The sequence below is a fragment of the Cyclopterus lumpus genome, chromosome 3, assembly GCF_009769545.1.
Source record: "Cyclopterus lumpus isolate fCycLum1 chromosome 3, fCycLum1.pri, whole genome shotgun sequence".
Classification (NCBI taxonomy): domain Eukaryota; kingdom Metazoa; phylum Chordata; class Actinopteri; order Perciformes; family Cyclopteridae; genus Cyclopterus; species Cyclopterus lumpus.
The window spans coordinates 3,462,176-3,487,168 of record NC_046968.1 but is presented as its reverse complement, the minus strand read 5'-3'; the positions used below and the strand labels follow the sequence as shown (position 1 = coordinate 3,487,168).

General features: G+C 43.3%; 2 protein-coding genes across 17 annotated transcripts in view; both read left to right on the top strand.

Annotated features, from left to right (window-relative positions):
* The window catches only part of LOC117727889 (NACHT, LRR and PYD domains-containing protein 12-like), a 46,765-nt gene extending 24,736 nt beyond the window's left edge, over positions 1-22,029 (top strand). Inside the window, exons 1-11 of one of the 15 annotated variants that reach the window (XM_034528475.1) lie at positions 9,639-9,733; positions 9,830-9,982; positions 11,540-11,650; positions 12,804-12,914; positions 14,455-14,546; positions 15,205-16,990; positions 17,312-17,485; positions 18,553-18,726; positions 19,792-19,965; positions 20,587-20,760; positions 21,624-22,029. In XM_034528475.1, the coding sequence (XP_034384366.1) occupies positions 9,849-9,982; positions 11,540-11,650; positions 12,804-12,914; positions 14,455-14,546; positions 15,205-16,990; positions 17,312-17,485; positions 18,553-18,726; positions 19,792-19,965; positions 20,587-20,760; positions 21,624-21,633 (2,940 nt within the window). In that variant the 5' untranslated portion in view covers positions 9,639-9,733; positions 9,830-9,848 and the 3' untranslated portion in view covers positions 21,634-22,029. Of the gene's footprint in view, positions 1-9,638; positions 9,740-9,829; positions 9,983-11,539; positions 11,651-12,803; positions 13,642-14,117; positions 14,547-15,201; positions 16,991-17,311; positions 17,486-18,552; positions 18,727-19,791; positions 19,966-20,586; positions 20,761-21,623 lie in introns of those variants that run through there. The other 14 variants (XM_034528467.1, XM_034528457.1, XM_034528489.1 and 11 more) reach the window with 14 other exon arrangements.
* On the top strand, positions 2,975-7,417 carry hus1 (HUS1 checkpoint clamp component). Of its 2 annotated transcripts, XM_034528550.1 has the most exons (8): positions 2,975-3,174; positions 4,212-4,339; positions 4,527-4,703; positions 4,960-5,067; positions 5,153-5,227; positions 5,350-5,449; positions 5,921-6,055; positions 6,426-7,417. In XM_034528550.1, the coding sequence occupies exons 1-8, from the start codon at positions 3,123-3,125 to the stop codon at positions 6,506-6,508; spliced, it is 858 nt and encodes a 285-aa protein (XP_034384441.1). In that variant the 5' UTR covers positions 2,975-3,122; the 3' UTR covers positions 6,509-7,417. The 2 variants fall into 2 exon arrangements, with proteins under 2 accessions (XP_034384441.1, XP_034384449.1); XM_034528558.1 differs by lacking the exon at positions 4,960-5,067 and having other exon boundaries at positions 3,003-3,174; positions 5,129-5,227; positions 6,426-6,621.
* Positions 22,030-24,993: the final 2,964 nt, after the last annotated feature.

Genomic DNA, 24,993 nt, shown 5'->3' with positions numbered 1-24,993 from the left:
AGACCAACATTTACCAGATTCCTATTAATTATAGGTAATGAGGGATGTTACAGGGGAACTCTAATCAAATTATTATAGTTAGCAGCAGCGGGATATGCCACTGAGCGTGTTGCAGTGGGTATGCGGTAGGAACTAATGGAGGTAATAAAAGGTGTACCAGTCCGGTTTTGGGGAGTGGAGTCAGCAGGAAGAGGTGGTGGTGTGGGAGCTGTAAAAGTTCCTACTTTCGTGCCACCATTTCGCTCTTGGGGACTGTTGTTGTGATGACGAGCTGCAGCGATGCGCTCGGCTGACCAGAGGGAGGGGATGGAAAGCGTGGAGCGATTAGGCCAGGAGTAAACAAACTTTCTGCGGGAGGCTCTGTAGATGTAACGGGGCCGACGAAGGAGTCCGAGTGCCTTGATGGCTGAGATGAACGGAGGAGGAGAGAAGTTGTAGAGCCCGAGGAGCTGAGAGGTGGAATCCTGCAGAACCATGCCAGCCGGGGAGGATGCAATCGCCAACCACGGACCGGATCACCGGAGCATCAGGACCGCTGAGAGGCGACCAGCCTCCGAGCAACAGCATGGAGCAGGGAGTCGGCTGGCTCGTTGGCAGCCACCGGCCAGCAAGAGACTGTTAATGTTAACTGTTAATGTTAACTGTAAATGTTGTTTAATTCTGGAGCAGTTCGGCTGTAAATGTTAATAAATGTGAAGTTTGCTGTGAAGCCAGTTTGATAAATCTTTGTTACTGGTTCAGCTAACCAGCTTTTTGTTGGACAAAACATTAAAGTTCCTCTATGTGACCTCAGTTTAGTCCTGATCCTCTATAGACCTGAGGCTGAGTATCTGCACCATAACGAGGTGAACGATGCAAGTTCATCGAAAGGAAAAGCTTTTGGTTCGTGATCTCAACCTGCTGCTGATTTTACCCCCAAAGATCCTTGTTGACTTAAAAGTCAGTGAAGATCCTTAACCTGATCCAGAACCAGTCTCAGGTTGGTTCTGCTCCTCTATAAGCCTCAGTGTAGTCCTATATAGACCTCAGTGTAGTCCTGGTCCTCTATAGACCTCAGTGTAGTCCTGGTCCTCTATAGAACTCAGCTTAATCCTGGTCCTCTATGTGATCTCAGTATAGTCCTGATACTCTATAGACCTTGGTTTAGTTCTGGTCCTCGATAGACCTCAGTTTAGTTCTGGTCCTCTATAGACCTCAGTCTAGTCCTGGTAGAGAAGATGACAGAGAAGATGGTCTGGTTTAATAGAGTTATTTTTAAAGCTCCTCATCCAAGCCACCGGGTCGGATTCTGGTTCGCCAGCACCTCCTTCAGCTCAGACTTCAGACCCAGATCCAACAGAGACCAGTCCAAGGTGGACAGATCCAGCAGAGACCAGTCCACCATGGAAAGACCCAGATATGGCTTCACCTGCAGCCCTTGACATGCTGGAGACCCAGGACGTATTGCTGGACCCGCTGGAGGGAAGGGGTGCACGGGGGAACCAGTTTCCAGTCCAGCAGACAGCAGCTTCACATCTGAAGCCTTCAGGTTGTCGTTACTGAGATCCAGTTCTCTCAGACTGGAGGGGTTGGACTTCAGAGCTGAGACCAGAGAAGAACAGCTGATCTCTGACAACCAGCAGTCCATTATTAAATTTGTAATTTGTGATATTGGGCTATACAAAATAAACTGAATTGAATTGAGACAGCAGAGTTAGTAAGGTGCAATGTAGATATGTAAATTCATCCATAAGTAGAGAGTTAAGAGGAGATAGGCGCTCAGTGTATCCTAAAACATCCCCCAGCAACCTATACGTGTCAGGGTCCCTGTCTGACCCATTGTGTGTTTACCTCTGTTAAACCTGAGCCCTCTCTCAACCCCCTCCCAAGACTGTTGTTGCCTGCTTCCCTCTCGTTGCACTCCTGCTCACTCTCTCTCTCTGCTCCGGTGGACTCCGGAGCAGAACAACACTTCATGGAGTTTGTAATCAGTGCCCAGATTCCCGTGGAGACTCTAGAAGGCCCGCTAGTGGTCAATGCCCTGGATCGCAGCTTCCTAGCTAGGGTCACCCACCGAACTCTGCCGCTTCAGCTTATCCTGTCCGGGAACCACAGAGAGAGACTTCAATTCTATGTTTTTCCTCTCCCCAAAACCCTCTAGTTCGGGGCCACCCATGGTTTACCACCCATAACCTTCAGATTGACTGGGCAGCAGGTAGGATTGTTTCTTGGAGCCCCTACTGTCATACTTGAATTGAATTGAATGCCAGCTGCCTAAGATCTGCGCTACACCCCGGGGAATGCCCACTGGGCAACCTTGTGCCTCCGTCCGATCTCACCTCCATTCCCACCGCCTACCACGACATCGGGAGGTGTTTAGCAAGACTCAGGCTACCTCCTCACCGTCCCTACGACTGCACTATTGACCTTCACCCTGGCGCGTCGTTCCCTTCCAGTCGGTTATATAACTTGTCCAGACCAGAGAAGGTCTCCATGGAGGAGTACTCTCGCAGTCTGTGAAAGCCTCCTCCGTTCAGGAGGTGGAGATAGCCGTTCCCTCAGTGCAGCTCCACATCCATCGCTGTAGGAGGGTGTGGAGAGAGACCTGGGCCGCTCTTCTCCGTACGGCGGAAAAGAATAAACGCTTGGCAGATCGTCGCTGCATTCCCTACAGCTGAGGGCAATTAGGCCTCATCCCGGCACCTGTTACCTGAGCCCCTCCTCCGCACCTGAGCCTAACCACGCCACAGCCACCAGTCTCCATTGCTCTGTTGTGTATATAATCTAGTATATATATAATATATTATAATATGATATAACATAACAAAACATAGTATAGTGAAATATAATGTAACAACATAACATAAAATAGTATAGTATAGTGAAATATAATGTAACAACATAACATAGTATAGTATAATATAATATAACATAGTATCGTATATAGACTGCTCGTTGAAATCCACCGGAACAGTTGATGCTGGCTGCTGCTTCCGTCGGACCTCAGACACGGACGGACCAAACAACCGCGGTGCGCTTTGAACAACCCTCTGCCGGAAGCCCAACCAGAAGAAGTCCGCGTCGCAGCGACCTCCCGAGTCACACGAACCGTAACGAGTCAACACGAACCGTCACGAGTCAACATGAAGCTTCGCGGAAGAATCCTCGACGTCGCGTGTCTCAACCGTTTCACCCGTAAGTCCCGTGAGCGTCTTTTAGCTCCAAACGGGGAGCTCTCACCAGACTTCCGCCAGGAAACTCTCATTTCTGCGCGGCAAAGTGAAAAATACCCCACGACACGTGTTATTCATGTATTTTAGTTGTTATGACAAGTCGGGGCGTCTTCTGTTCGGCTCACAATACGTTCTGAAATAGTTTATTACAATTCTGTAACAGTGGTCACCAACCTTTTTAAGCCCAAGATCCCTGACCTCTGCCTTGGTGACAGGCAAGTTCTACCTATTGAGGCATTGAGAGAAAAACACTGTCCCGACTGGACTTACAACTTGAGGCTTTTTATTTGGCCTCATTGTGATTGAATGAAATCAAACATTTTGGTCCAGCTTTCAAATTGATGTGACCAAGAACACACTAAATGACTTAATTTCAGTGCAACATAAAATGTAAATTATTTGTTAACCGCACACAATACGAACAAGTAAAACACACATTTGCAATGAGCAGGCTGGATGAACTACCAATATTAATGTTGTATTTATCAACTGAAGCTACAACACAACACTGACAATTCTCAGTCAGTTACTAATGTAAGTTCAGTTCAGCTCTATGTCCAATCACAATGCCATCAGAAGTCATGTGACTCCAGTCTGTGAGCTGTCTGTGACTGAACACTGTGAGTGCCTTGTAGTTGGGCTCATAAGCACAGACAGCCAGCCTGAGGCAGTCTGTGAGCTGGCTCCTGAATTTGATTTGGTGATTTCATAACTCCACTTTGCCATTCATGAAGCTTTCTTCTTCTACAATAACAATAAATTGCAACCTTTGAAAAACTAAACAAAATAAGTTGAAATATTTGGAAATAAAGAGTTTTACTGAGTTTTACACTGAATCTAAATCACTGAATCTTGTTAACAGCGTAACGTAAACATTTACGTGAAGGTACAGGCATTTCACCATGTATTTATTAATGACTTAGTTTTATGTCCATGTGCTCTGTAATTTTGTAATATGTGAAGTTCTCAATAAAGGTCTTTCTGCATGTCCCCCACCAGGAGTCGTCACCACCATCTCTAAGCTGACCAAAGTGTGCGTCCTGCGGCTGACTCCGGACAACCTGTTCTTCGTCCTGTCCGGCAAAGTGGCCAACGGGGGCATCGGCATGTGGTGTGAGCTGTCTCAGGTAGGGGTTCTTCTCTTCCTCCGTCAGTGAAGGAACAGGGGGTTCTTCTCTTCCTACGTCAGTGAAGTTTTGTGTTTGAGTCCCGCCGGCAGCTTAAGACGTTGAATTAAGGATGAAATGTGGCACAGAAGGCAGCACAGCCTCACATGTGGGAAGCTGTTCCTTAGTGTGTCCTCCCTCCCTGCAGGCCAATGTCTTCGATGAGTACCAGATGGAGGGCGTGTCCTCTGAGGACAACGAGATCTGTCTGGAGGTGACGCCAGAGAACCTGTCCCGAGCCCTGAAGACGGTCCAGAGCGCCAAGGCCGTCAAAGTGAAGCTGACCAAGAAGCACTGCCCCTGCCTCACCATCGCCGCCGAGCTGGTGAGACCTTAGAAATGAGTACGGAGGGGGTCGATTGCAAAGCATCCTGGGGGAAACGTGTGCGGCTCTAGACATACCCTAACCCTAACCCTCACCAAAACAAATCATGGCCTGAAAGTAAAGGTTGTTTAACTTGTGTAAATGCTGAGGCGGACGGAGGTAAACATTCTGAAGGGGTTCGAGGGGTTAAAGGGGAACCGCATGAAGTGTTGAGCTTTGTTTGGTCTGAGAGCTAATGGAGCGATGTCCCGTCCAGCCCACCATGTCCAGCACCAGTCGGGTCGTCACCCACGACGTCCCGGTGGACATCGTCCCCCGGAGGCTCTGGCATGAGTTCAAAGAACCCAGCATGCCGGACTTCCACGTAAGTGACGTCTCTTTTTGGCGTCTGCGCTCTCAACCGGATGCGTGACCTGTTTTCACAGGATGGCGTTTGTCCGTCCCTGCAGGTCAGCGTCTACCTGCCTCCTCTGAAGACGATGAAGAACGTCGTGGACAGAATGAAGAACCTCTCCAACTTCCTGGTAGGGTCACAATCCTCCAAACGTCTCTCAAGTCCAGGTTTTGTTCGTTGAAGCAAAACCCAGATCAGTTTAAAATGAAGTGCGTGTCTGCCTGCCTCTCTCTCTCCCTGTGTCTGTCTCAGGTGATGGAGGCCAACCTGATTGGAGAGATGAACCTGAAGATCGAGACAGATCTGGTTTCCGTCACCACTCACTTCAAGGACCTGGGGAACCCTCCGTGGGGTAAAACGAGCTTCCTCTCACCTGTTTGTTTGTTTGTTTGTTTGTTGCACTGAGTTCCCTGCAGACGTTCATGGTCCCCAGAGGATGAAACCATCTGGAAACCATCTGGCTTTACTCCAGATGGTTTCCTGTTGACGTTGGTTAAGGCGTTCATGGTCCCCATAAGGATGAAGGTGATTCTGCTTATCGGTCCATTTCTGTACGGTTGCTGGTTTTTTTAAGATGAGATCAAAAGCATCAAGTTTTCATTTTGTCAGATTTTTCAAATTCGGAACAAACGTCCACGTGAACTCAAAGATCAACGACAAGTTTTTCCAACAATAAAAACACGACGGTGTAGATTAACTTAATTTGATTCTGATTGATTGGACATTTTGGATCTCTCAATGTTTCTAATGGGGGTGTTGCAGAGGGGACCTTTTATCAGAATGAATGAGGACACATTCTGTCTCTCCTGCCTCCTCCCTCCAGGTGATGACGCCTCCCAGGACGGTGGTCCGTCTCACAGCAGGGAGCCAGAGGCCATGGTTCAGGCCCGGGTGGACATCAGGAAGCTGCAGCAGTTCCTCATGGGACAACAGGTCAACCCCAGCAAGGCCATGTGCAGTAAGTCCACCCACAGCTCCTCCTCCAGCCAATTCTATTCATATGGTCATAACCTCAGCACTGAAATAAGAAACGTGTATTTGATGCAGGGAAATATCTTGTGTTATGATCAGTGAACTGGATTAACATGAGCCGAGTGGAACAAATCTATTTTTATTTACCGGCTGCAGCTTCTGGTTTTTTTGTAGGATCCAAATTTCTACCAAACATGAGATCTAAAATGTATTTTATCAAGTTAAAGAAACTCCAGAATTATGTTTTTTGTAGCTGGGAGATATGTCAATTCATAGATGGTTTTGTTTCTTTTACTTGAAATATTTGAAGGCATGTTCCATCACTGGTTAAATCCTGTTTTTGTCTGGACCCTCAGACATCGTCCATGAGAGGGTCGTCCACCTGATTCTGCTGCATGAAGATGTGTCCCTGCAGTATTTCATCCCCGCCGTGGCGTAGGTGCCTTCTGGACGCACGCCACACACCTTCTGCTGGCTGCACGCCATGCACCTTCTGACCGCACGCCCACACGCCTTTTGGGTGCACGCCACATGCCTTCTGTCTGCACGCTGGGACTTTGGGGAAAAAGAGGAATGTGAACCGGTTTTGGGTGTTTCCTCTCGTGGCAAAGGATTCATCTTCTAGTGGACCCTGTGAGACCAAACTCACCATGTAGTCTGTCCTTCATTTGGATGAGACTGAAGCTGGTCCCGGTCCTCATAGTTGACCTCAGGAAGACTGTACCACACTGACCTGTGGGAGGAGTGAGAACATGCTGGTAAATATACATTTAACTAAGAGGATTTGGACGGTTAACATAAATTGGAAATCTGACACATTCATTATTTGCAAATGAGTTCTGATTATTATGTTCTTGGTATTAAACGTGTTTAAAAATTAATAATATTTTAATTTAAGTTGCCTTCTTGAAACCCATACCTCTGTTTGGCATTCAGTTTGCTTTTGTTTTTGGTGTTTCTTCCAATAAATAAAATTTCTATGAATTGGATTTCATTTTCATTAATTTAATTAAATTTTTATTCATTTAATTTAATGTTCTCTTTTTTATATATAAAGTGGAATATAACATTCAGCTTTCTAAAATCCCGATACACAAGTATGGACTAGGCTAACGTCCCGTTAGCTAACATCTTTTCGGTTAACTTTACTGTGGCTACAACGGCTCTTTTAGGTACAGCTGAATTTTAGACCCATAAAGAGAGTAAATATATGTGTCTGTCAGCTAATGTAACTCAAACTAAACTTGGAAAGATATCTCGGTTAGTTAGCTGCTAGCTGCAATACACTAGATAACCTTTTAGGGCTGAACAAAATATGAAATAATGTAAATAAATGATTTCACGATGATATTAATGTAGTTTGGATGTTTTGTTGATCCTCAGTAGTCTGACAAAGGGGACCATTTTTTTCTTTATGACGTGCTAGCTAGCTAATGGGCTGAAATACCGTTTACCGTTAGCTAGCTAACATAAAGAGAAAATATATGTGTATGTCAAACTACATTATATCTGTTAGCAAATGGAACTCAAATAAAACTTAGAAAGAGTTTATTGTTTACACCTTGTTTTTAAATTATTTTTTTTTACTGTTTCTTGTGTGCACTTTATCCCTTTGCTGCTGTAATCCTGTAAATTTCCGCACTGCTGGGCTAATAAAGGATTATATTATCTTATAGTTTGCTGCTAGTTAAGGTGGTCTTTAGCTCAATAAACTAGATTAACTTTAGGGCTGAACATTTGAAAATGAAAAATCTTATTTTTCTTACCAATCTTGTGATTTAACCTCTTGTAATTTAAATATTATGATTTAACCTCTTGTTATTTAAATCTTGTGATTTAACCCTGTGTGTTTTCAGAAGCTCTGAAAACACACAGGCCGAGGGCTCAAGGAGGTTAAATCACAAGATTTAAATAAGAGGTTAAATTTCAAATAATTTGAAATCATGATTTATGTTGTCAATCACTAGTTTGATTAAATAATGATCCATTTAGAGTAAAACCTCCGATAAGGCAGAGTAGGCTTTAGGGCAGGTTTACCTTGTGATTGACAGGTTGTACACTACCAGCAGTATACAGCGTCTCCACATCACAGTCCTACACTTCCATTTGCTGGTTGCAAATTCCCAAGATGGCGATGGCCAAAATGGCAGTACACAAACCAGTGAAGTCCTGGTGACTACATCCACTTGTATAGTATATGATTGTTATTTATATTAGCTCTCAGATAACTGCATCAAGATAACTTAAGTTCAGTTAGCTTTAAGCTAAAGACACTAAGATAGCTATGTTTGGTTCGATGTTATCGACACCATTCATACAGCCATTTTCTTCCGCTTCCTGGTCGGGTGGCGGTGGCAGCAGGCTGACCCAGAGTTCCCTCTCCCTCCAACATTTTCCATCTCATTGTGAGCGTTGAAGTCTCTCAGAAGAACTCTGGAGTCGGCAGGCGGCGCCCCTTCCATGACCCGTCCCATGACGCCAAGAAGGCTGGATACTCCCCACAACCTGCAGGGAGGCGACCCTCTGGTTCTCAGCCGGGGGCTTGTGAGTATCCACCCGGCAACTCCAGAAAAGGACAAAGTTCAACCCTTCTTCAGGAGCTTGGTTCCATAGCCAGTGCTGTGCGTGGAGGTGAGTCCAACTATATCTAGCGAGTACCGCTCCACCTCCTGCTGCCCGGCCGCCCGCCCGGTCTACATAGCACCTGACCCTGATGCTTGTCCCTGCAGGTGGTGACTCCATGTTGTCGGACTGGGCACCTTGGGCAAAGGCCCGGCCACCAGACGCTTGCCGGAGAGCTCCCCGCTCTTAGTCTGGACTCATAGACCTGTTTGCCTTGGGAGACCCTACCAGGGGCTGATGGACAACATAGCTCCCAGGATCACTGAGCCTCTCAAACTCCACCATGTTAATGTAGTGGTTCACAGAGACATTATCAAGATCAACTAAACTTAATAAGATGACTAGTTAGCTACATTACCGTACTACACTTACTTAGGTAACTAGTTCTAGTTAATTGTTAACTATATTAGCTGTTAGCCACGAGTAGTGGTGTAACGGACCAGGATCCCCCTCACAGTTCAGCACTCATGTGAACGACGGATTACTAACACAATTTGACGTGAACCATCAGTGTGACAAAGCTTTACTGATGATCGTTATCTGCCAATATTAAAAAAAGAATGTGATCAGTTCTTCTTCTCGTGTAATGTCACTTTGTGGAAACAACCTTGTTTAAGCTGCTTCCACAACAACATGAATAGATATTAGAGATGAATTATGACCTGTTTACAAAACCTCTAAACAGCTGATGTTCAACTGTGTTCTAGTTCTTTACACAGAAAGATCTTCTAGATTTATGCTTTAAACCTAAAGATAAAGATAAAGAAACATTTTGACCAAAACTCATTTTAATTCAACCTGTTGAAGCCGAGAGACGGTCATGAACACATCATATTAATAATGTGAGCTCACACACACACACACACACTGCTACATGAACTTAGCTGATATCCTGTAAATTAAAAGGGGCTGAGCCACAGGGACCATGTGATCCAGTAACATGAGAACAGGAAGTGAACCTTGACTGTTGATTCATAGAGTTCAGGCGCCATTTAGAGTCGACCGAGCAAAAGGAGAGAAGCTGAAGGCTGAAGCAGAGTGTGTGAGTGTGCGTGTGTGTGTGTGTGTCTCTTGATCAAACTTGTTTGTCTTAATTTTTGTGCCGTGAGCTCACTCAGTGTTCCTGTTTAACTCTCAGACTGACTTCAGATCAGAAGATGAGTGGTTATGAGAAGGAAGAGGAGGACAGAGCAGAGTCTCTGGTTTCCGTCTGTCTGTCGATGAAGAGTGATGCATCCAATCGCCATCCTCCTCTGACCTTCAGTCATGAACCTGGACCCTCAGGCTCAAAGTAAGAGAACTTCTATGAACTCCTTCAGGATTCATGTTCACTTCCTGGACCTCTGACAATGTTTCTGTAGATTTAGAGATTTAGAGTTTGAGGTTCTTCCTCTTTGTCTCAGTGACAGCTGTCAGTCACCTAGAAAAGCTGTGACGTAATCCAAGAGGACTAATACACACTTTAAAGCCTTCTACATATCTGCAGTACAGTAGTTTCTGTATTCAGATCTACTAAAGCTGGAGGTTGTCTTAGACTCCTTGGACCATTAAACTTGAACACTGCTCATTATTCACAATGGACTACCAATGCATATGTTGAGCACTGAAAACAAAAGGAAGTGGAACGTCTGTGGTTCTTCTGATCATTAGCGTCAGCTGGAGTTGATGCACTCAAGAGGCCAGCCACGTCCTTCGAGTGCTCCATCAGATGATGTCTGTGTTCTGTGCACCATCCAGACATATTGTTACACCCCATGATGTCACTAATGAAACATTTAGTCTTTTGTTGTACTTCTTGGATCGGTACAGGTCTATCTATGGGGAGTCAATGGGGCACAATAAACTCATATCTTTTTCAATTTGAACTTAAAGACAACAAGGAGGGGACTTGTAAGTCCCCTCAAAGAAGTCCCCTCAAAGAAGCCCTTTTCACACTAACTGTAATGGTCCTGAGAAGGAGTCCACGCCACCATTCTGGCATCTCAAAAAGGCAACACATTTCAACATTGTCTTGTCTTACTTGAATTATGTTGATGTTGGAGGCCCTGACATTTGTTATAGTATCAATCAAATACTATATTCTTTCAGGTAAATAAGGAAAGGTCCATATTTATATACTTTAGGGCAGTGGTTCTTACATGGGGGTACGTGAGATTTCTTTTTAAATCTATTTAAAATTAGCATCCATTCAAAAATCCTTTACAAATAGTTTTTTAATCAATACAATATAAGTGTAACACACTGAATTGTATATATTCTATATTAAATCAGACACTTATGGCACAGCGCTGTGTATTACATTTTTTGTAGCACCAACAATTATTTTGCGCTGGTTAGGGGGTACTTGGCTGAAAGAAGATTTCACAAGGGGTACATCACTGAAACAAGTTTGAAAAGCACTGGTCTAGGGGACTGCCTGGGGCCCCCAAACCACCTAATTTACACTGTTTTCATTATCAAGGGCAAGTAATGAAAAGTATGCTTGTGCCCGGATCAGTTGTGCACCGCTTTGTCTGTTCTCCTTCTAACCTTTATGGATCTAGGAATTATATGTCTGTAGATATTAGACCTTAAATCTAGCTTCCGGCCTCAGAAGCTTTTTGAGGGTGAAAATGTCTCAATCTCCAGGGACAAATAAAACAAACTATGCCGATCTTAAAATTAAGCAAAAATATGTATTATACTTTGTATAACATTTACTTTTTGTATAACATATATCATTTAAGAGGTCTAACTTGTATCCCATAATTATCTGCTGTAGCAGTAATTTGATTATTTAGAGCTACTTAAATAATCTAAAAAAAGGGAATTCCAAGTGATATGAATAAAACCCTCTTGATGTTTGCAGAGTTCAGTCCAGATCAGAGTCTCCAGAATCCATCTGTCAGTCTATGAAGAGTGATCGGTCCAAAGATGATCCTCCATACTTAAGTCTTGAACCTGGACCCTCAGACTCAAAGTAAGAGAACTTCTGATAACTAGTTTATAGGACTGATGTTCAGTTAGGCTTGTACAGGGAGGAATCATTCCACCGGTTTCCGGCACCATGGCCTCAGATTTGGAGGTGTTGACTCTCATCCCTGCACGGTGGTGTAGTGGTTAGCACTGTCGCCTCACAGCAAGAGTTCCGCGGGTTCAATCCCCGGTCGGAGTGGTCCTTCTGTGTGGAGTTTGCATGTTCTCTAAATGTCCCATAGGTGTGAATGTGAGAGTGAATGGTTGTATGTCCCTACATGTGCCCTCGATGGACTGGCGGCCTGTCCAGGGTGTCCCCTGCCTTGGCCCTATGTCAGCTAGGATAGGCTCCAGTGCCCCCGCGACCCTAATGAGGATAAGCGGTATTGAAAATGGATGGATGGATGGATGGACTCTCATCCCTTTTTTCCCTGTGAAAGGTTATTTTTGGGTAGTTTTTCCTGATCCGATGTGAGGTCCTGGGATAGGGATGTCGTATGTGTACAGATTGTAAAGCCCTCTGAGGCAAATTTGTAATTTGTGATATTGGGCTATATAAAATAAACTGAATTGAACATCCTCTGTTCTTAAGGAAGGCAGCCTACATAGCAGTTACGGGTTCTCGTTTCATTGGCCAACAGCTCTTAAATTAGAAGAGTGATCATATGGAATATACAAAATAAACTGAATTGAATTGAATCCCGCCGCTTCACACTCGGCTGTAAAATGTCCCAGTGAATGCCGGAGGTCACGGTTCAAGGCCCACAGGACCACATCATCTGCAAACAGCAGAGAGGAGATCCCGAGACCCGTGAACCTGACGTTCTCCGCCCCCGGCTGCTCCTAGATATCCTGTTCTTGAAAATCACAACAGGACTGGTGATATTTCCACCATGTTAGGATTTTTAAATGCCTACTGCTCTGACATGCTTTTGAAATCTGATGATTTTCAATTATCATAAACAATGATCTTCCTCTTCGTCTCTGTGACAGCTGTCAGTCACCTAGAAAAGCTGTGATGTAATCCAAGAGGACTAATACACACTTTAAAGCCTTCAACATATCTGCAGTACAGTATTTTCTGTATTCAGATTTACTTTAAGGTCTTTGTTGTTATCAAAGATTCATTCTGAATAAAACCCTCTTGATGTTTGCAGAGTTCAGTCCAGATCGGAGTCTCCAGGATCCATCTGTCTGTCTATGAAGAGTGATCGGTCCAAAGAAGATCCTCCATACTTAAGTCTTGAACCTGGACCCTCAGACTCAAAGTAAGAGAACTTCTGATAACTAGTTTATAGGACTGATGTTCAGTTACTGACTGTTTTCTGATGATTTGTGTTTACTAAAGTTTATTTTCCAACTAAAATGAGAGAATCTTTGTGTGACACATGTTGTATCATCTTCGTCTTCATATCAGTGACAGCTGTCAGTCACATATAAAAGCTGTGATGTAATCCAAGAGGACTAATACACGCTTGTAAACGTCCCAGTCCATCCCTAGTGGCAGAAAAGGGAATGCCACGCTTGGACCTGACTCTGAGACACCCCCTTGACATTATACATGCTGTATGCCATTTAAATGTTTAATATACATTATAATTAAGGGCATTCTGACCACAGGTTGTAGACTGTATTCCTGTTATTATTTTCAGCAGGTCAGTTTTTGATAGTCCATCATTGCATATGGTTTTATTTTGGTTTGGTGGAGTTTCACACACTCCGAGCCTCGTCACTGTATAGCTGATCAAGGAGAGTTGGGCCTGCTGAAGTGCATGTTGAAGTTCAACATGGAAGTCTCCACGAGTCAAAACCCTTTTCATCCTGCAGGAAGTGTTTTTAACACGTGCTTGTGATTTTAGCATCATTTCAAAAGCTGAAGGAATAGAAGAAACGAGCTGCTGATGGTGAAATCTGTTCAGGAAACGACCTGAAATGGATCAGCGTCAGGCCGAGTACACAACCTATGCAAAGCAACACTTATGCACGTCATTGCAGGTATTTGCCTGGTGAACGGGTCAAATGCTGATCAACCTGCTGTATTTGGTTCTGACTCCACCACCACATTTCTGACCAATAAGAAAGTCTTAAGTACTTAATTAAGACTTAAAAGTACTTTTTACCGGCTTTGCTCCATCGTGCACGCCCCTCAGCTTTCACTCTGATTGGGACAAGACAACGTGGCGTCAGGCTGCTGGTCTACTGCAGTATTTACACCACTTCTAACCTCAGTTCAAACCTAACTAATTCAAGCTCTCTTAAAGGCTTTTACTTTGAAGGCGCTGCAGGAAGTGTTGACTTTGTTTAACCTTTCCACTCCCGTGGAAACATACCGAAATTAAAATGGCTGTAGTTTCTGAACCACTCTGACTATTAATAACTAATAATCCATTTAATTTATATTGTGCTTTTCAAGATACTCAAAGACACTTGACATTATACACCGTAGACACAGCTACGGGGAGCAATGCAGGGTTAAGTGTCTTGCTCAAGGACACATCGACTAGGGCGGGGATTGAACTGCCAACCCCTTGATTGAAAGACGGGCATGCTAACCACTGACCCATAGTCACCCCACGACTATATGCATCAATGAGGTCTTTCCAGAAATAAAACACCCCATCTTTTAGGTGTATTGTGAATGTGTCAGAAATCCTTCAGGGCATACAGAAACAGAGCAGTGGGCCTTTTGAAGTCAGTAAAAATGTAAGATTTCTTTCTGCCTAAAATAAAAAAGCATCTTTCAGTAACTAAATCTGGATGTTTTCATCACCAATCAACAAATCATTTTAGTAATATGAAATGTCACAGAAAGAGGAAGAGGAGTCCTGAGGAAGAGCTGATGTCAAGAACCAGAACCAGAACTGGACTGCAGCCAGCCAGTGAGAGCAGCACTGTACAAAGTAAGCTGTCCATGTCTCTGCTGATGTCTTCATGTCTGGAAACAGGAAGTGTGGTTCTCATACAGGAACTCTTGTTTAAGATCTGCTCCAGCAGACACTTCTGCTCTGCATCACTGTTCTTCTTTGAGAGACAATCTGAACCCAAAATACATAAATGTAGATTTTGTTTTGGTTTCATGATCGCGCCCCGTCTTTGCATGAACCAATCAGAATGCTGTTAGTTCTTCACATGGTCTTCTTTACCCCATCTTTGCATGAACCAATCAGAATGCTGTTAGTTCTTCACATGGTCTTCTTTACTCAGTCTGTGTGGATCCAGTTCATGAAAACACGCATTTCCACTGCAGCCTCAGCAGGAAAAACCCAGCTGAGCTGTTGTGGTTCTGTTTGGTAGCACGGTCAACAGCACCATGACGGAGACGGTCTCCTCTCTCAAACCAAAACCACGTCTGTAGCTTCACTGACTGGATCAACATGGTGCTGGTGACCAAAGAGAAAGCTCTCTGTGTTCACATCTCACCACTTTTGTAGCTTCTAACTGGATCAAACTGAAAGTTACCTCGTCTGTACATTCTGATTTTATTGTTGACTGATTGTTTTAGTCAAATCAATATCATATCTTCTTTGTATGTTCTCTCATGTGTCTCTGGTTCAGCAGATCCTGGTATACAGGAGGTTTTAGATGAACACAAGATAAGTCTGAAGAAGAGATGTGAACGTGTGACTGAAGGAAGCGGTGAAAGAGGAAGTGGAACCCTCCTCAACAGCATCTACACGGAGCTCTACATCACAGAGGGACTGAGTGAAGAGGTTAATACCCAACATGAGGTGAGGCAGCTCGAGTCTGCTTCCAAGAAGAAGACCCTCCAAGACACTCCCATCAAGTGCCACGACATCTTCAAAGCCTCAGCTGACCAGCAGAGACGCATCAGAGTGGTTCTGACCAACGGCGTCGCTGGCGTTGGAAAAACCTTCTCGGTGCAGAAGTTCACTCTGGACTGGGCCGAGGGTTTGGAGAACCAGGATGTCGGTCTGGTGGTTGTGCTTTCGTTCAGGGAGCTGAACCTGATCAAAGATGAGCGGTACAGTCTTCTCGAGCTGCTCCATGTGTTCCATCCAACATTACAGAAGGTCCCAGCAGAGGAGCTCTCTGGCTGGAAGGTTCTGTTCATCTTTGATGGTCTGGATGAAAGTAGACTGGCTTTGGATTTTATCAACAATGAGGTTGTGTGTGATGTCACACAGAAGGCATCGGTCAACGTGCTGCTGACGAACCTCATCGAGCTGAATCTGCTTCCCTCGGCTCTCGTCTGGATAACTTCCAGACCTGCAGCAGCCAATCAGATACCTCCTACTCATGTTGATAGGTTAACAGAAGTACGAGGCTTCACCGACCCTCAGAAGGACGAGTACTTCAGGAGGAGATTCAGTGATGAAGAGCTGTGCAGCACCATCATCTCACACATCAAGACATCCAGGAGCCTCCACACCATGTGTCTAATCCCAGTCTTCTGCTGGATCACTGCTACAGTTCTGGACCATATGTGGACTGCAGGCCAGAGAGGAGAGCTACCCAAGACCCTGACCGACATGTATTCACACTTCCTGCTGGTCCAGACAAAGAGGAAGAAGCAGAAGTACCATGAGGGACATGAGATGAGTCCTCAGGAGCTGATGGAGGCTGAAGGGGAAGTTCTTCTGAAGCTGGGAAGGCTGGCATTTGAACATCTGGAGAAAGGAAACATCATGTTCTACCAAGAAGACCTGGAGCAGTGTGGTCTAGATGTGACAGAGGCCTCTGTGTTCTCAGGAGTCTGTACAGAGATCTTCAGAAGAGAGAGTGTGATCTTCCTGAAAACTGTCTACTGCTTTGTTCACCTGAGTGTTCAAGAGTTCCTGGCTGCCGTCTACATGTTCCACTGTTTCACACACAGGGAGATAAAGGTACTGGAGGACTTCATGGGTAAAGACTACAAGTATTCATATACGGGGAACTTCCTGGGGAGAGCCATGGAGAAATCCCTCAAAAGTGAAAATGGCCACCTGGACCTGTTAGTCCGCTTCCTTCATGGCCTCTCTCTGGAGTCCAACCAGAGAGTCTTAGGAGGCCTGCTGGGTCAGACAGACAACAGTCCAGAAACCATACAGAGAGCCATCAACAACCTAAAGGAGATGAAAAGTTATTACATCTCTCCTGACAGAAGCATCAACATCTTCTACTGTCTGATGGAGATGAAGGACCTTTCAGTTCATCGGGAGATCCAGGAGTTCCTGAAGTCAGAGGACCGATCAGAGGAACTCTCAGAGATCCAGTGCTCAGCTCTGGCCTACATGCTGCAGATGTCAGAGGAGGTTCTGGATGAGTTTGACCTGAACAAGTACAAAACATCAGAGGAGGGACGACGGAGACTGATTCCAGCTGTGAGGAACTGCAGAAAGGCTGAGTGAGTCCAGAATGTGATTCACTTTATGAATACAGTGTAGATCAGTAGTTTAGTTCTTCCACTAAACTATCAAATGTATAATATTCATAAAATAGTGTTCTAGTTGTTTGGTACAAAGTTATAAGTCAGTTGTATTTTGTCTCAGATGTTCTTCTTGTTTCAAAAGCTACGAGTGAAAACATGTTGATGTTTCAGTTGGTTGTGTTTTCACTGTAAAGTTATTCTATTTATTTCTGATGATTGTTCAGAAATTTTAAATGTGATTTTTGATTTTACAGGGAGCTTTCATCATAACATTTTGTAATATTTGTGTCATTACAGACTTTCTCGTTGTGGTCTCTTAGAGACTCACTATGAAGTTGTGGCCTCAGCTCTGAAGTCCAACCCCTCCAATCTGAAAGAACTGGACCTGAGTCATATCAACCTGCCGGATTCAGGACTGAAGCTGCTGTCTGCTGGACTGGAGAGTCCACATTGTAGACTGGAGGTTCTGAGGTCAGTTCACTCACTGTAAGATTTCAGTATGTCCCTAAAAACAAAAGCAGAATATCTGTTAGGAACAGAACGTAGAGAAATGAAGTGATTGACAGGAGAGTGTTTAGCAACTCACATGGTCGTCCATCAGTCAGTGAAGATGATTGTCAGTCCTGATGTTACGTTACATTACATTACATGTCATTTAGCTGACGCTTTTATCCAAAGCGACTTACAATAAGTGCATTAAACCATGAGTCCAAACTCAGAACAACAAGAATTAAGCAAGTACAATTTCTTCAATAACGTTAAACTACAAAGTGCCATCAGTAAGAGCCATTTAAGTGCTACTAAAGTGTTAAACTACAAAGTGCTATCGGTAAGAGACATTTAAGTGCTACTAAAGTGCTACTTTAGTGTGGCTGAGATATGTGAGGGAGATGAAGGAAGAGGATGAAGATCTGATGACAGCAGATAGAAAAGATTTGAATGAGCTCCATGAAGGGGAAGTTGTGACAAGAGGTCAGCTGAGAGCAGTCAGTGCTAGTGGCTCTTCAACAAGTGGTGCTTATGAATGACATCATCACACTACGGATGTAGAAGGTTCTAACTTATTTAACATTGGTTCTTCTTGACAGCAGGTATACCTGTTGTTCTGTGTTCATGTTGAGTCTCATTATCTGAAGCCACAGACCTTCAACACATGTTGTTCTTAAAGAGCCGGTTCATCTTCTTTCAGGTCTTTCTCAACACAATACTCACAAGTCCAAATGTCCCTTCAAGAGTTGTTGGTGTCTTTAATCGGTCCAGACTGTGATAGTCCAGGACCAAATCCACAGTCTAGTTCTGTGGAGAACACACTTGTGAAGTGGATCTGAACTAAAATGAAGCTTCACATGCATTCTGCTGTGTTTGACAGCGTCTGTATTTAAACCTCCTATTCTAGCAGTCTGGACTGCTTTGACCCAAATGTTGCATGTGCTAGCAAACAAAAGATCTCCAGTATGTATCAGACCGGCCTTGCTCACCTCAACACATCTGATTGGTTATGAATGGATTATAATCTTCATCTTTTATTCTTTAATCAGGTTGAGGAGCTGCAGTTTGTCAATGATCAGCTGTTCTTCTCTGGCCTCAACTCTGAAGTCCAACCCCTCCAGTCTGAGAGAACTGGATTTGAGATACAACAAACTTCAGGATTCAGGACTGAAGCTGCTGTCTGCTGGACTGGAGAATCCACATTGTAGACTGGAGATTCTGAGGTCAGACACCATTCTTTACTTCAGTGCTGAGATTAATAATGTGAAAGTTATGTTGACATTAAACTGCATACATCAGTCTGATATCATTCTGATCCACACTGAGGCTGAGATGGAATAGTCCACAAGGTGACGTCCTATGTCCTTTCCTAACCACTTCTCCTTGACCTCAATTGAAAAGGTAAGGAGGTCAAGGAAAGGTGTAAAGGAGAGTTCACAAGGACTTAGTAAAAGTGGTCGTAGTGCTCAGAGAATCATACAGCACTCGCTCTAGACTACAAACGTTTGTTTTGAACAACTTTATTCATAACATAGAACAACGAGTTCAGTGACAAACTCCCTGCTGCACAGTTCAAGTGAGGATTCCTGTCTAGCACAGAATCAGAAGGACGTGTTCAACGGTGACGGGGATGTTATTGACGACCCGAAAGGTGAACGTTTGTCATTATTGAGTGACGTCATCATTCCCTTTTCTTAGATGAAGGAAGGTCCAGTGTTCACTATGCTAAAGGAAACAAGAAAGCAAGCACCTTTCCTTAGCATCTAGAGAATTGGACCAGCTCTTATCATGACTGCTCCTCAATACTTCTGGGTCGGTTCACTCAGTGAGGAAGGTTCCTGAGATCAAACCACGAGGTTACGTGGTTTAGTCCATCGAGTAAAGAGCAGTGTGGAGCTCCACATTTACAACCTGAATCTAACCTGAAGAACACGACACTGGAGGAGTCACTTTGAAGCTCTTCGTTCTCATCTTTTATTCCCCATCACGTTCTTTTTAATAAACCATAATAATACAAACATAAGAACAAGGTGTCTTCACTTCATGAGATTGTATGGATGGAGTCGCTGGTGGAGTTTAAGAGGTGGAGTCACTCCGTCTTTATTGAAGCAGCAGCACGTGGTCTTTAATATTAATGAGAGCTATTTTACACTGTTTAACCTGCATCCTGTTGACTTCAGGTGTTTGGAGTTTCCTTTTTCTAAACTTCTCCATTCTGAACAGATTATTAACCACTGAAGGATTTCAAGAAGGAACATTTAACGTTTCATCTTTTATTCTTTATTCAGGTTGAGGAGCTGCAGTTTGTCAATGATCAGCTGTTCTTCTCTGGCCTCAGCTCTGAAGTCCAACCCCTCCAGTCTGAGAGAACTGGATCTGAGTTACAACAACCTGAAGGATTCTGGGGTGAAGCTGCTGTCTGCTGGACTGGAGAGTCCACATTGTAGACTGGAAACACTGTGGTCAGTTCACTGACTCTCTGTTACTATTCTAATGTTTATTTAATTATTCAACCTAATTTATGTACTTAAAGTTGTAAATTTGTTTTTGTTCATATTTCATGGTTGTTGAATTACATTTAGTCTACAGTCACAGAATACTTGTTTCTTAAAGAAACTGTAGAAAACCTCCTCAGTTGTTAAAGTAAATAATGTCTATGATTTTTGGTAAATGGTCAAATCTGTGAACAGAAAATCCTCTGAACTAATATTTGTTTCGTATTTGTAACGTTTACTTGAAGTATAACTATTTGTTTAGTTTGATATATTAATCTTTAAGAACACACATGGAGATAAAGTCATCTTTTCAAAAGCAGCTGTTTAAAGGATCAATATGGTCTTGATCCTGTAATTTCAGATCTGAGACCAGCAGCATGGTCTTCATCTGTGTGGACATCAATAGGTTATGTTGCACTGACATGTGAATGATGTCTGTAGAAGGCTGACATAATGATGATCCACAAGAACACAATGACAAAGAGAAAAGCTCATTGATGAGGACATCATCATGTTGAGCTACACATTTAAACCTCAACACATCTGATTGGTTATGAATATAATCTTCATCTTTTACTCTTTATTCAGGTTGAGGGACTGCAGTTTGTCAAGGATCAGCTGTTCTTTTCTGGCCTCAGCTCTGAAGTCCAACCCCTCCAGTCTGAGAGAACTGGATCTGAGTTACAACGATCTGAAGGCTTCAGGAGTGAAGCTGCTGTCTGCTGGACTGGAGAGTCCAGACTGGAGACTGGAGACTCTGAGGTCAGTACAGGGTTGGAGTCGTCCATGCTGGTTCCAGCAGTATTGAGCTAAATACAGATCCAGTATTTCCTGTAGACCTCCAACACTGACGGGCTTCAGGATTGGACAGAACGTCTCCCAATCAGAAGAACCAGAAGCTTGTTGTGATCATCTGTTTGAGTTGACGTAAAGACGACTATTCTTGTGTTCAAGTCTGCAGGAAATAAGTAAATGAGGCTGTTTACCAGCTGACAATGTTAGGAAAGAACAGTTTCTTCTGCCAGGAGGTCCGTCAACAAAATAGAATCTAATTGATGGTTCCAGTAACAATAAAATGATTTATATAAAAAGTACAGCGAACACAATTACAAATTGAATCACACTAATAACTACAGAGAATATATCCCATGGGACAGAGATCCAGTGCCCGGCCCCGGCAGACCGTCGTAGACCAGTTACCTGCTGGCAGTCGGCTCAAAGAGATCTGCTCATCTTCAGCATGTCTCAGCCTTGTAAGCTTAAAGTCCAGCCCCTTTCATCCTCTTCCAGGCCATCGATTGGACAATACCTTGTTCTGTTGTTCCTCATCACTCTCTCCATGTTAGGTCTATTAAACCTAGTTTCCTCACAACAGCATGTCCAGAGACAGAAGTCCTCACTCATCAATCTGATCTCTCTCATTGAATGTTTCTAAGCTCTATATGTCCACTGTGTACTGAGTGAAAGCTGCAGAGAGAACATACCTGATGTCCAGAGTGTCTCCAGGAGTGAGAGCTCAGAGTATTCACTCCAAAATGTTTAGATAAGAGCTGAAAGGACTGAGGCCTGAGGCTCTTTCTGCTCATGTGTTGATGATCCATCTCTTCTTCTTCTTCTCTCCTCAGATGGGAGTGAGTCAACCATCATCTCTGTGTTACTCTGGACCTGATCAGAGGATCATCAGTGGATCTGGACTTAGTTTAGTTCTGGCTCCAGCATTGAGTATCACCAGGTCACATTTAGTTTATTACAGATTAATGCTAGTCGTCACGTTTCATGTGAGGAGCTTCTTCCCTCACAAATCAATGTTGAATCAGTCGTTATCACAACGTTCATGTTCTGGTTCCTCGTGATGGAGCTGGATTATAAAACAAGACTCAATTTAGTTTTAATGTCAGAGAAAATATTTACTCACATGGCATTAAAGTATTAAATGCTCTGAGTTTTTGATAATCAATGTTTTTATATCTTTATGCATTTTATGTTCAAGGCTTTTTTCCTCCTGTAACAATAAAGTTGAAGTAAAATGAATATCAAGTAGAGCCGTGACCTCTTCATGCATCCTAAGCTGTTATGTCTGTTAATAACACTTCTCTTTGTTTATTACACTTTTATTACACAATCTGTTCGCTGTTTAGAGCTCAGTCCTAATGAGTGAATTATTAACAGTTGATACTAAACTGAGGTTAGAGAAAACTGAAGATTCATGTCGTGAGACATCAGAATGCTCAGCATGAGTTTTATGGAACTTCAGAGTTTTATATATATATATATATATGATAATATATTGTATTTGTTCTGTCTTCACGTCTTGTTTATCGTAGTTTTGTCTTTGTATTTTAGTGCTCTGTTGTTGTTAAAGTCACTAGGAGGAACTTTAACTCAGTGTTGACTCTGGCGCCCCCTGTGGACTAAAGTGGTTGTCCAGGTGGTGCCCAGCAAACAATGTGGGCTAAGTAGATAACTGGCAGACTTTCTGGGGAAAGCCTGATCTGATGAGTCGAGACGGCATTCATACCACTTGGGATGGAGCGCGTTATATTTGTGCCTCACAGCAAAACAAGGCTCCACAAAATCAACCAATCGAAGCATTGAAGAGATACAGACACTAAGACGAAGCTAAATTCTGATATTATTAGATAATCAAGTAAAAGAAGATGCTCCTCCAGAGTGAGTGCTTTGATTCATTCATTCATCATATAATTCACTGAATGGTTGCAAAAGCTAATAAAGAATATGGATTCTCACAAGGACTGGGGTATTTACATATAAGGATGATATTTGAATGGAACAACAATAATAGCACAAATGTAAATACAACATAATGTAGAAGAGCCTGAGAACAACAGATTGATGCAGTGGCATCAAACACTAAGTGAAATAGAAATGACAGCTCGTTAGCCCTGATCAGGACCCTTTGGTGGCATCTTCTGTGTTTCCGTAAGGTCAAGTCGCAGCTTCACGCCATCCAAAACTCAAATACAGAAGGCTGATCAGGTTTGCGGCCTACCGTTTTCAGCTGTCACACCTGCATTATATTGGCACTCTACTCCTGAACCTCCTGTTGCAGTAGAGCGAGCATATTGCCCAAAAGCATAGGCAACAAAGAAATGGTGATGATGTTGCAAGGGAAAATCCTGTTGTTGTTTTTTGTTTTGTAACAGGAGATATTAGTAGAACCCCTCTACTATCATGCAGACATGTGAAGGTGTACAGATACCCGTTTGAGTGTGATTAAGTTTTTTATTGTAGTCTTGAAGGCATTTGGGTTTTAAATGGGGCGACTTGAGAGCTGCAACTGGATCTGACTGGAAAGACATGAGATACCACCAAAAAGGGCCCCAATCAGGGATAAGTGATTAGTGAATCAAGAGAGATAGATTGGGCAGTTAAATAATGTTGAGTAAAGTCTACTTACAAAGCCTGTCTTGAAGAAGTGTGCGTTCTCATCTCCAAGGATGACAGGAAGGCCACGGAGGACTGCTGTTCGCTTCCCAGTCACATCTGTACTCAAACAAATATCTCAAAACACACACACACACACACTTCCTAAGTGTTAAAGGACAATCAATTGACAGCTCTGCATGCAATGGCACTACTTTAGTAACCACATAAAGAAAAATTACTTTGCTTGAGAAACTTACCCCTGGTGTGACTTGTGCAGATATTCATTAAGTTTCTTCCCTCCTTGGACTTGGACATCTCCAGGAATCGAGGAGTGCATTTGTCGAGTTCTTGGAAGAACTCTGCTTGCAGATTTTTGCTTGATAAGCGACAGAACTCTAGAATCTAAAGGAAAGAGTATGATAATTTAAGATTTTGTCACATTACCTACACAATACAAAACGTAGAGTACCGCTTGCTGTTGGGACACGGTGCCACTCACTGAGGCCGAGAGGTCCGCCGTCATACGGTTGTTGTTGAATTACTCCTCGTTGAACTTAACCTAACATTACATTTCATCTTCATTCAATGACAGTAATGTTGTGCGACTCCCGTAATGCGGTGCGTTCAGGGCACACGAGTGACACAGCCACGGTTATTAATACCCACTAACATCCTGTCTGCCATTAAAAAAATGCTTAACGTGACGTTATATGTTAAGTACTTTACTTTTAAATTGGTAAACGGATAAACTGGTTTAGAATTTTGACTCGTTTCCCGACGAGGTCCCTTCCACCATTAGCCCATGTACATGACAATAAAAAAAGACATGCTTACCGAATTCAAGAGTGGCCCTGAAAGATTGACAATTATCATTGCACCCGCTAATAAGCACGCTAAGTTTGCTGAAACACAAGTTGTGGTTATATTTACACTAAAGCTCTTCTAGAGGGGTTACACACACGGTGGACTTGACGGGCTAGCTAGCTTAAACGTTAGCTTTCGAAATAGAAGACGCAAAGTTAACATCCAACCAATAATTAACATATGAAGAATATGGCGAAGAGACAACGACGTTTGCTAATTAGATGAACGGTAGCGTTTTATTATCAAGCGGAAACTTACCTTAAGATAACTTGACACAATGGCGCTTTCTTCCCGCTTCGTCCGCCTCACAAAGAACGTCTTCAGTGGTCAACTGCGCATGCGTATTCAAGTCGAGCGCTGCCGAGTTTCTCCGAGCTTTGCAAATGGGTCCTCCTCACTCGTTTTTTTTAAGTAAAGGTTACTTAAGATGATAAGTTTAATAACTTTACTCACCAGAAAGTGTTCTTTACCAAGTTTCTTTAAGTATGGTCAACAAATTAAGCAGACATGAGTTAAGCTCACTATTTCTTTTAAGTAAGGTCAGCAATTACATTTTACAGTGTACAGATTGTAAAGCCTTCTGAGGCAAACTTGTAATTTGTGATATTGGGCTATACAAAATAATCTGAATTGAATTGAATTGAAAATTGAATAGTGAGAATAAGAGTATAGACCTCCAAGATGTTGGGGAAACGAGAGAATTGACAACGATGACATCAACTCTCCAGATGAAAGCTGGGAAAA

What these genes read in the sequence shown, in the direction of transcription:
- hus1 (XM_034528550.1), top strand. Translation starts at nt 3,123, where the DNA reads ATGAAGCTTCGCGGAAGAATCCTCGACGTCGCGTGTCTCAACCGTTTC. An exon ending in TCACCATCGCCGCCGAGCTG is followed by an intron (nt 4,704 to 4,959) that starts GTGAGACCTTAG and finishes TGTCCCGTCCAG; the next exon opens with CCCACCATGTCCAGCACCAG. An exon ending in CCAGCATGCCGGACTTCCAC is followed by an intron (nt 5,068 to 5,152) that starts GTAAGTGACGTC and finishes CCGTCCCTGCAG; the next exon opens with GTCAGCGTCTACCTGCCTCC.